Source organism: Carya illinoinensis, chromosome 10, assembly GCF_018687715.1.
Source record: "Carya illinoinensis cultivar Pawnee chromosome 10, C.illinoinensisPawnee_v1, whole genome shotgun sequence".
Lineage (NCBI taxonomy): Eukaryota > Viridiplantae > Streptophyta > Magnoliopsida > Fagales > Juglandaceae > Carya > Carya illinoinensis.
In genome coordinates, this window is record NC_056761.1 from 9,478,776 (window position 1) to 9,490,671 (window position 11,896).

At 38.4% G+C, this 11,896-nt stretch overlaps 1 protein-coding gene and 1 pseudogene across 1 annotated transcript; one reads left to right on the forward strand and one right to left on the reverse strand.

Annotated features, from left to right (window-relative positions):
• The first annotated feature begins 5,412 nt into the window (after window positions 1–5,412).
• Window positions 5,413–9,701, forward strand: LOC122280030 (serine/threonine/tyrosine-protein kinase HT1-like). The gene is made up of 3 exons (XM_043090984.1): window positions 5,413–6,533; window positions 7,467–7,922; window positions 8,794–9,701. Exons 1-3 carry the CDS (start codon window positions 6,117–6,119, stop codon window positions 9,046–9,048), a joined length of 1,128 nt encoding a protein of 375 aa, XP_042946918.1. The 5' UTR covers window positions 5,413–6,116; the 3' UTR covers window positions 9,049–9,701.
• A 1,547-nt stretch (window positions 9,702–11,248) lies between these two features.
• LOC122280031 lies at window positions 11,249–11,896 on the reverse strand (annotated as a pseudogene).

The following is an 11,896-nucleotide window of genomic DNA, read 5'->3' on the forward strand; positions in this document are numbered from 1 at the left end:
TTCTGTTAAATCTAGTCTTGCTTTAGTTGATGATTCAAGAGTATTGTGGCTGGAACTCAGGTATCGTTTTACCCATCAAAATGTCCCTCGAATTTTTCAACTCAAACGTGATTTAGCCAGCTTATCTCAAAACCAACACAATATCAGTACCTATTTTGGTCATCTCAAATCATTATGGGATGAACTTGCTGTCTATGATCCTCTTCCCGATTGTGATTGTGGAAAATTAAAAATCCTCCATGACCGATATGACTGAGACTATGTCATTCAATTCCTTATGGGGTTGTCTGATTCATACTCAAACAGCCGAGACCAAATAATGCTACTTGACCCCCTCCCACCTCTTAACCGTGTGTTTTCCATGATCCAACAACAAGAACGACAACATTTGATGATTCCTTCTCCCAATTCCTCTGACCTTATGGCAATGATGGCCAAACCAACCTTTCACTCCAGCAAAAATTCCTCCAAGACCACTTACCAGAAAAATAATCGCTCATACTGCTCTTACTGCAGGATTCCTGGCCACTCTCTTGAAAATTGCTTTAAGGTTGGAAATGCCGATCCACCACAATGCACTCATTGTAATATGACTGATCACATTGCTGAGAGATGTTATAAATTACATGGTTACCCACCTAACCACAAACTCCATAGGAAAACTAATGGTACTGCAGCAGCTGTTACTCAGTCCCTAATACTCTCGGATGGTGATCATGAGGAGGATCTAGCTGCATCAATGATGCTCGCCAGGAGTCAATACCAACAATTGCTTTCTCTTTTGCATTCCAAGGAAACTAGTTCAGCCATGGCATCACTATCGATTACCCAACCACCTACTTCCTCTTCAGATACTCAAGTCAGCAACTCTCAAATTTTAGGTATGACCACCTGCTTCAGCACATGCACACAGTTTTTTAATCACACATACTTTGCACCTTGGATTATTGACACTGGTGCAACAGATCATATGATCTGTTGTACTTCCCTTTTTACATCCATCACAACCACAGTTTCCTATCAAGTAAAACTCTCAAATGGTCGAGATGTTCCTGTTACCCACATTGGTGTTGTAAGATTATCTAAAAATTTAGTCTTAACTCATGTTTTATGTGTACCTTCATTCAAATTCAATTTATTGTCTGCCAAGAAACTTACCCAACACCATTCTTGTTGTCTCATTTTTTTATCCCATGCTTGTTTCTTTCAGGACTTAGCATCATGGACAACGATTGGGATGGGTGAAGTTAGAGGCGGTTTGTATCACCTCCTCAGGTCCCGGGTGCCACCATCTGCTCTAGTTGATGCCTTGCCTCGCTTTCATCACTCATTCCCACTTCCTTCTACTTCCGCTACTCACTCCACTTCATTATGTGATTTATAGCATTATCGTTTAGGCCACATTTCCTTTTCAAGACTAGCTTTAATTACTGATCCTAATGTGACTCATAGTCAAACATTACACAATCAAATCCTATGTTCAATTTGTTCTTTGGCTAAGCCACGGCGTGTTTCTTTCCCAACTTCTGCACATTCAGCTTTAAATAATTTTGATCTTATCCACTGTGATATATGGGGTCCCAACTCCATTATTACAGCAGATGGATCACGATTCTTCCTCACTATTGTTGATGATCACTCTCGAACCACATGGGTTTATATGCTTAAAAAGAAATCTGATACCAGGTCTTATCTTATGGCTTTTTACAACTTAATTGAAACTCAATTCCACATCAAAATCAAAACCATTAGAAGTGACAATGGAGCCGAATTCCAAATGCAAAAGTTTTTTCAAGTTAAAGGCATTATCCACCAAAAGAGTTGTGTAGAAATACCCCAACAAAATAGAAGGGTCGAGAGAAAGCATCAACATATAATGAATATTGCCCGAGCCTTAATGTTTCAATCTCACATTCCACCCCAATATTGGACTGACTGTGTTCTCACAGCAGTTTACCTTATTAATCGTACCCCTACCCTCCTTCTTCATAACAAAATACCATATGAATTCCTCTTCCAAACCCCACCCCAATACCAACACTTGCGAGTTTTTGGTTGCCTTGCATATGCTTCTACTTTATCACATGGTCGCAAAAAGTTTGATCCTAGAGGAAGAGCCTGCATATTTTTAGGCTACCCTTTTGGAGTTAAAGCATATAAATTACTTGATCTCTAAACTCATCAAATTTTTTTATCCCTAGATGTCCATTTCCATGAATCCATTTTTCCATTTCATTCTACCATTTCACCTTCTGGTCCTCCTTCCAGCTCTATCACACATCCTTTAATTTCTTCACTGCCTCATTCCATTTCTCTTCCTACTCCATCACAATCTACTTCTTCCTCACACTTCATTACTCCCTCATTTGCACTTCCCATTCTAGAAAATTCATCTACCCTTCCTACTTCATCTCCACCACAGCCTTCCACATCACTACCACCACTTGTTACTTTACCTCCACCTCCAACTTCATCAGTTCCTCTTCGCATGACAACTAGAACCAGATGTGCTCCTGAGTATCTACAGGATTACCATTGCTATCAAACTACTCTAACTCCTCCTATACTGAAGTTGGACATGCTGCTATGTTCTTCATCAGGTACACCTTCACCTCTACACAACACCATTTCTTACTAGCATTTTTCTCCCCCTTATAAAGCTTTTTCAATCACTATTTCCACTCACATTGAACCAAAAACATATAAGCAAGCCCTTAAAGACCCCAGATGGTGTAAAGCCATGGATGCTGAATTAGCAGCCTTGGAGGCGAATCAGACTTGGCAACTTACAAATTTGTCTCCTGGCAAAGTTCCCATTGATTGCAAATACATCTATAAAATTAAGTACAACTCCGACGGGAGTGTTGAGCACCTCAAAGCAAGACTAGTGGCTCGCGGTTTCACCCAACTTGAAGGAGTGGATTCTCAAGAAACTTTTTCTCCTGTGGCTAAGTTGGTTACCGTCAGATGTCTCTTAGCTATTGCCTCCGTTAAAGGCTGGCACTTACATCAATTCGATGTAAATAATGCATTCTTACATGGAGATTTGAATGAAGACATTTATATGAATAAACCACCCGGCTACACAAAAGGGTCACCCACTCAAGTATGTAAATTACTTAAGAGCTTGTATGACCTCAAACAAGCATCAACGCAATGGTATTCCAAATTTTCAAATGTTCTTCTTGCTGCAGCTTTCTCTCAATCCAAGGTTGACTATAGCCTTTTTACCCGTAACATTAATGACACTTTTGTAGTCATCTTTGTCTATGTCGATGATATATTGGTTGCAAGCAGTGACATTGCTGCTGTACACGAGTTAAAGTCTCTCTTTCACAGGCATTTTCAGATTAAGGACCTTGGACCATTACACTACTTTCTCGACATAGAGTTTGCAAGATCATCAAGAGGCATCCATCTCTGCCAGTAAAATACACACTGGATATTCTTGCAGATTCCGGCACCTTGGGCAGCACCCCTGCTAAGGTTCCAATGCAGCAGAATCTCAATCTTACTCAGGCAACTAGCACTCCATTACTTGATCCCAGTATTTATCACTGTCTCTTTGGAAGACTCCTATATCTTACAGTTTCTCAGCCTGATATTTGTTTTAGTGTCCAAAATTTGAGCCAATTCATGGCAAATCCTACTAATGCTCATTTACATGCAGCCCACAAAGTCCTTCGATACCTTAAAGGCACTGGCCAGGGGCTTTTGTTTCCTAGTTCTTCCTCTTTACATCTTGCAGCATACTGCCATTCCGATTGGGCCTCTTGCCCTGACTCAAGACGTTCTGTTAGTGGTTACTGCATTTTCCTTGGATATTCCTTGATATCTTGGAAATCCAAGAAACAATCAGTGGTTTCTAAGTCATCAGTAGAGGCCGAATACCGCTCAATGGCTGTCACCTGCACTGAATTAACTTGGCTGAGATACATTCTGTCTGCACTTAACATCCACCATCCTCAGCCCGTTTTGCTACACTGTGACAACCAAGCCGCCATCCATATTGCGACAAATCCCGTTTTTCACGAAAGAACTAAACATATTGAGCTCGACTGCCATTTAATCCGAGACCAAATTCAAGCTGGCAACATATGTACTCATTATGTCTCAAGCTCAAATCAACTTGCCGATATCATGACAAAAGCCTTATCCTCTACGGTTCTCAATTTTCATTTATCAAAGATGGGAGTCGTAAATTTTTACGCTTCATCTTGCGGGGGGGTATTAGAGGATGAATCATCACAGCACCACGTCAACAAAGAGAAGGACGGCATGGTTACCTAAATTCCATTGCTCTGTTTGTTATTTGTCGCTCATGCAATGAGCTGTATATAAAGGACAGTATTGTAATTTCATAGGATAAGTTAGTTAGAAGATTCTTTCGTTATTGTATATATAATTGTACCATTGGCATCATTCATAATATACACAAGAAGATTTCTCTCTGGAATTACTTTTTCTCTGCTTTGCATCCTCTTGTTACAACGGAAAATGCCCAAAGCATAGTTTACTAAGTTGCTTTATAAGTTTATTCAGTCTAGCAAATCTCAAGCATCTCTTCTTAATGGTAAAGTGTATTACGTAGTATAAACTAGAGTAATACTCAACAAATTCATAACCTATATACTATTTCAAGTGATAACAAAAAGAGAGAGATTTGTGTTTAAAATGATTAACAAGAATCAAATAAGGGAGGTTATATATAGCTTATCCACAAAGGCCAGCCTCCACTCTGCCATTTAAATGGTAGTTACAAGTCAAGTAATGCCATGTGTTACAATGCAGGAGAGGAGGGGGTTAGCCTACGTGGGTGCCCCTCCATCTAATAATTTATAATGAAAATAATTTTTTTTATTAAAATGAGTATATTTTCATTGTAAATAACCATTTTCTTTACAAATAAAAGATTTTGTTCCTATTCTAAGCTCACTCACAATGTATTATAAAAAGTATGAACACGATGGAGATAGATTGATTGAACCCAATAACATTTGATTTGATCTTAATATGGTGCCTGTCGCATATTGTGATTTGAAAAGAAAAGAAGATATACATGATATAGAGTAAAAGAAAGTGGAGACTTTTCCCTGTACTAACCAAATCTCACGTAGGTTTTTGTGTTGGAGACCACGAGTAGTTCATATGAAGCAACGTAACAGTACTGTGAATCATGCACCGATGCACGAGTGCTTGACAACGAGTGATCATTCATTGCCACTTAGATCGGATGCCCAATGATTTGCCAGTTGTCGGCTCTCCGTCAAGCCCACGTGTGCATGCCACTTATGCAATCTTTTTTAGTACGACAATGTTGTATTACCGTTAATAGGATGGAATGGATATATGGCATGCCCAGCTTCCAAGAACTACAAAGTAGCACACCAAGCTAAGTCTATGAACCTTTTGCCACTGTGGCCACTTACCATTGATGATTCAGAGAAGATAACACAATTAGAAACAAGAAACAGAAGGAGCTTAATTCGGTCCAGAAAAAAGTGCTCTCTCTCTCTCTCTCTGAAAAAAGCTCTCCTTTTTTAACCGAGCAATCACGGGACGCCCCTGAAATCTTTGCCTTTGAATTCATCTTTCTACTGCCAAAGGACCTAATCCTTCGATCCTATCAGAGCCAACCGTGAAAATCTGCGTCCTCTTCTCCCTTACTCTGGAAAATCTTCATTCTAATGTGTTTTCTCTTCCTTCCATTCCAATCCTTGAAACAATGAAACCTCATTATCTTTCTCTCCATGTTATGTGTTCGCATATTTATGTTATTGTGAAGTTTTGACTTATCCATCATCGCAGGGATATAAAAAAGGATGCAAATGTTGGCATAAAATTGTGTTATGTGGTACTCTTTCTTGCTTTATCTCTGAAAATTTTGGTGGGTATTCTTTGGTTTCATAGTTTTTCTCGATAATTCATGAAAACCAAGATTTCTTTTTCAATTTTCTTTAGAACCCATGTTTCTGAATCAGTTCATGCACTTCCTAAAATCAATTCACACATTCAGAAGGAAAAGTCCTTTTGATTGTTTGCTGTGATACAATATCCTCTGTTCTTCCACATAGCCATTTCATATTAAGTGCTTGACAAGCTCACCAAGAGCTTCAATGGCAACATCATGTTTCCACTTACTTCGTCTTCGTAAGTCGAAGAGTAAACCTTTGCCAGCCCCTTCCTCGTCCAAAACCCAGTTGAGTAAAGACATGGAGAACATGGAAAGGAGGAGATTTGATAGCTTGGATTCATGGTCTATGATATTGGACTCCGAGAATGTGGAGACTTGGGAGGTATCTAGGGAGGATCAGGAGGAATGGACCGCCGATCTCTCACAGCTGTTTATTGGCAACAAATTCGCGTCAGGAGCACATAGTAGGATTTATCGTGGAATTTACAAGCAGAGAGCTGTAGCTGTAAAAATGGTTAGGATTCCAACCCAGAAGGAGGAGACTAGAGCCTTATTGGAGCAGCAATTTAAGTCTGAAGTTGCCCTTCTTTCACGTCTCTTTCATCCAAATATAGTGCAGGTAAGGTTTTACTTTGAAATTGAAATATACCTTTCATTTTTAGCATTATGATTTTAGTTTGGTGTAGATAGGATTGCTATCACATTTTTTCTCAAACGAAATATATGAAAGAGAGGACAAGAGAATCAACCTTCGATTGCCTACATTTTTATCTACTTTAAGATGCAGAACTAGCTACAAACTGTATCTTTGTGGTTGTTTGTCCCTTCCCAAATATATGAAATTGCTTTACAAATCCTGTTCTGATCAATTGGTTTGTCGTAAAGACTAAATGTGGATCGGAAGTGAACAGTTTTCTCCAAATGCCAATTAATAGCACACTCAAAATATGCAGGCCTTGACATTATGGTTCTGGAATCTGGCTCTCTACTGATTCGTATGTTCTAGCTTCTCTTAAAAGTGAATTGACACATAAAAGTGAGGTAAAACCTCAAATTGTCAAGGTATCCTGACTAAGAGTATCAAAGCAATGGTACCTACTTTCTGGTTTTATCTAGAACTTCCTAATTCCTCATCCTCGGGCCACAACTTACGGAAAAATCTTTCGGGTTGCCTTCTCTCATTTCTTCAATTGACAATTAACATAATTTTTTACGTTCCTTTCACATTCACTGAGTTTGTGTCTATGCTCAGTTATAAATCTGTGGGGGTAATTTGATCTATTTTGTGGACATTATGATCGTTTTTATTGAAAATTTTCATTCCATTCAGAACTTATCACATTTATAGTGAAGGGCTTGCGAAACTCAAGAGCTTCATATAACACCAATATATGCCTTTGGCCTGATGGCACTTCCCTCCGTCCCATATGGAGTGTTGGGGGGTCAATACCCCACAGCTTGGGCTATATGCCCCTAAAAATAGTTCATAGTTCAGTCAAAGTCACAAACAAGCGCTTCATATAACAAAATTTCTGACTCAGCTTCGTTGCAGTTTATTGCAGCTTGTAAAAAGCCTCCTGTATACTGTATCATTACAGAATACATGTCACAAGGAACTCTGAGGATGTATCTTAACAAGAGAGAGCCATACTCGCTTTCAACAGAAACAATACTGAGATTAGCTCTTGACATATCTCGAGGAATGGAATACCTTCATTCACAAGGGGTGATTCATAGAGATCTAAAATCCAATAATTTGCTTCTTAATGATGAAATGAGGGTCAAGGTGGCAGATTTTGGTACATCATGTCTTGAGACACAGTGCCGCGAAACAAAGGGAAACATGGGAACTTACCGTTGGATGGCACCTGAGATGGTCAAGGAGAAACCTTATACTCGGAAAGTTGATGTGTACAGCTTTGGGATTGTGCTATGGGAGCTCACAACAGCTTTGCTTCCTTTCCAGGGGATGACCCCTGTGCAGGCTGCATTTGCTGTAGCTGAGAAGGTCAGATACCTAAATGCAAATCCTTCTTTCTAGTCTCATGTTAAATATCTAAACAACTTGCTTTGTTGCAACGACACACTTCTCCAGCTCTGAGTTCTTTTTCTAATAACTCAATTTTAGTTCTAAGTTTCTTGTAACTTCGAATCTTTTAGCTTCCAAGCACATGATGATGCTGCCCGTTTTCTGACCACTAAGCACATTCTGTCAATTGCAAAGTGATGCACATAAACCAGGATTTTCAAATGGTTTTTTTTTTTTTTGAAAAGTGTCAACTAGCATAATGGAGATATTTTGGCTTAAGCCCAACTAGTTTTGTAGCTATTTTCGAGTGAACTGATTAAAATAGTAAAACTATTCAGACAGATAATGAGCATTAATCACCTGGCTGAATTCCTGTTCAAATGCTTTCATGAAGTTTGGTACGTACTTACCCAGAAAGATATTTGACACTGTGTGGCCTTTGTACATGAAAAGTACTTGGAAATGTATAGTTTATCCTGATTAGCAGGGGATGCACAGGGCAACTTTTCCATATCCTTGATGGATATCACAGAGAGCTTTGCCATCCTATCTAAATTCTTAGTGGTAGTATAGATGAGTAGCCTTCCTTCTTAGTGATAATCCATACATAGTCCAATTTTCTACAATGCTCTAGGATGCCATCACCCTTCCAACTCATACTAGAGAGGATTATGAAGGGACTCCAAGTTTCTAGAATTTTTGTTACCTCAGTTACAGTCCTCTTGCCCCCTTCCAGATTCCACTTTCAAGTGTCTTCAAACTCTCGATGCATTTTATTTTTTCTCCACACTGCGGCACCATGAGACCACTTGGTGCTAATTTTCTCTATTATGTATACATCTAATGGCAGAATGAACGCCCTCCAATGCCAGCCAGTTGTCAGCCTGCGCTTGCACACCTCATAAAGCGCTGCTGGGCAGCAAACCCCTCAAAGCGACCGGATTTCAGTGCTATAGTGTCTGCTTTGGAGAAGTATGACGAGTGTGTCAAGGAGGGCCTTCCTCTTACTCACCACTCGAGGCTGGTCAACAAAAATGTCATTCTTGAACGATTGAAAGGCTGTGTATCCACCACAAGCAGCTCGTCCGTTCCTGTAAATGCCTGACTCTACTAGAAGGTATTGTTATCACCAGCAATTAGGTATAACCATATTAGTAGATTCAAGAGTAAATAGTTAATGTTCTTCTCAACTGGCTATTGCGATTGTATTTGAATATTATAAGGTTGGTGCTCTGCTGCAGCCATATCCATGGACTCCACAAGTAGTAATTTAGGCCCCCACTTTCAATAAAGAGTAATGATATTTGCACTCGCGGAATACGCAAATGTCGCGCAATCCCTTTGAAAAAAGTGAGTAAATCTGAGATTCATATGGAAAAAAAAAAATTAATTTTTTAATACTAGACCTCACTTTTTTTCTAAACGATTATACGATGCTTACGTATTTCACGACTGAACGTAGCATTACTCTTCAATAAAATGATTATATGTGCTTTAGTTTTTTGAAAGAGTTAAATATGCTCATACAGCCAAAAGTAAAAAGAAAGAGGACCAACAAAAACACAAGGTAAATATGCTGCAGTGATGTACCTTGTCTTCTATCACCCAAGTTGGAGATGGCGAGTGGTGGGTTCAGTTTGCAGTAATCTTACTAGGATGCAGAATAAGAGTTTTGAATTCCTTATTCTAGTTACTGCAATGTATAAATAATATTTATGCCCTCAATATTTAATTGATTTGATGCATGTTCCTTGTTTATCTTTGTTCTTCTTTTACATAACACTATTTTTCCAATCATGTGGAATATTCTTGAACTTCTTGGACAAAAAGACATTCTGAACTTTAAAATGCTATCAGGTGAAAAAAAATATGGCAGACCAGGCCTAGCATTAATCCTCCACCCAGTGGCAGAATCAGTAATTTTTTGAGGGAGCCAAATTTTTTAATATGCGACACATTAAAATTCAATAATTATAAAAACATATATATATAATTAGATCTCGATAATTTACAATTTACACGTAAAAATAAAATTCTAAAAATACGACATCTTAATATATGTTTCAGATTTTTGACAATAATGTTTCATGAAATAATATTCATCCATTATCATTTTTATAATGAAATATTTAGAATTTATTTGTTTCATATAAACTATAAAGTGATTATTGAGAATGTCATTTTTCATTCTAATATGTAAGCTAATTTTTTAAGTTTCATGTAAATTTTAAATATTTTCATATCACATTAAGCATATAATACTATAATACAGACCTTAAATAAGTTTTTTCTTGCGCAATAAAGTCTAGAAGATAAAACCTCTCAACTATTTTCTATATAGATCACCAATTTTAAATGATTTTTGTTGTATCTTTACTTTAAATTCTATATTAAGAAACCTAATATTATATAACAAAAAACCTTGAGACCCATATTAATAAGTTTCTTATTTCTCTTAAACTTAATTTTGATTTAATTTTAGTGCGACCACACTTTTAAATATAAATAATATATAGAAATTATATAAAATTTTGAGACAATATGAAAAAAATTAGAGAAACATTTTTAAATATATTAAAATTTTGTAGAACATACGGAGATTATAAATTTTTTTGGACTATTTTTTATATTTAAGAAATTATGATTAAAAATTATGATATATTTTGATTCTTCAAAAAATTTTGAGGGGCCATGGCCCCTTAGATACACTTAGGTCCGCCATTGCCTTCATCCAAATTCCCAAGAACCAATATGTTGAGCAGTTCTGCTATATATAGTCGTGTTATACAGTCGGGGCACAGTCGTTGATGCCACATCGATTTATTTAAAAAAAAAAAAAGAAAGACGAAATGCGCAAAATAAGAAGGAAAATAAACTCAAAAACAATTTGGGTTCATCTTGCTTTCCGGTTCCCTTGTGCCTCGTGTTCGATCATCTGGAAGCTCCATTGGTTGTCTGTTTCTCCATCGTCCATCGTCGTACTCGTTTGGGTCTCCATTCTTGGTGGGTATTTTCATGTGGGTCTTCTGCGGTATAACAAAATCTCCACAACCAATTGAAGAAGAGTTCATTAGTAATAAACCCAGATAATTTTCCTCATTTTCCAGCATTCATTGGAAGGAGGGAGACTGCATAAAGACAAGTATTCACATAGCTTCCTTGAAGCAAACTCGAAGATGTTCGTCACCGTGCCTTCGGTGTGTGCACGGTGACGGATTGTAATACATGGTAATAAATTACACACCGTAGGGCAAATCCTCTTAATGGCATATTATGTCTCAAAGATTATTTTCATTGAATGAGAAAGCTATAAAAGCTATAAGAACTTTTGAACTCAATGTTTAGATTTACAGCCCTCAACATTTTTGCACAAGATGACTAAAGTTTCGCTGGATGAGGTTGCATCATCCTTGCGCTTAATCATACCAGAATCCACAAGAACGGGAACCTCTGCAGCAAGCCACGGTGCAAGACCCAAGCAGAGTGCATGCGCTATGCCAAACCCAGGACAGTTCTTCGCCCAAAGCGGCTTGAAATGCATGGTCAAGCAAATCTTCCCCCCTCTATACATCTTTTGGGTCTTGCCGTCAAGTTGGGGGAGCTCGAGCTTGGGGGCGGTGGAGGGGGTTGTGAACGTACCAGCATTTGCCGATCCAACGAGTCCCTTTGGGATTGGCCGTGGAGATCCGGAACCAATCATTCATCTGGGTGTAGGCGATCAACGCCTTATACTCCTCCTTCAGCCTCTGCATCCATGCCGCTCCAACCCTTGGCCCATAGTCAGAAAAGGGATTTGGGTCAGTGTAAATTTGGCGTTGGGTTCCCAACCCTCCATTTCTCTGTAAGCAAAGCAACCTCGAACCCTAACCCCAGTCTTTTCCCTTCCAATGGAACCTGTTACAGAAAACTGCAGCCATGGCCTTCAACGTTTTGGAGTCTTCTTTATTTTCCTT

Bases quoted from the DNA above. Each gene is read 5' to 3' on its own strand.
- LOC122280030 (XM_043090984.1), top strand. From the start codon at position 6,117: ATGGCAACATCATGTTTCCACTTACTTCGTCTTCGTAAGTCGAAGAGT. The intron at 6,534-7,466 runs GTAAGGTTTTAC...GCTTCGTTGCAG, and splicing joins TTCATCCAAATATAGTGCAG to TTTATTGCAGCTTGTAAAAA. The intron at 7,923-8,793 runs GTCAGATACCTA...ATCTAATGGCAG, and splicing joins CATTTGCTGTAGCTGAGAAG to AATGAACGCCCTCCAATGCC.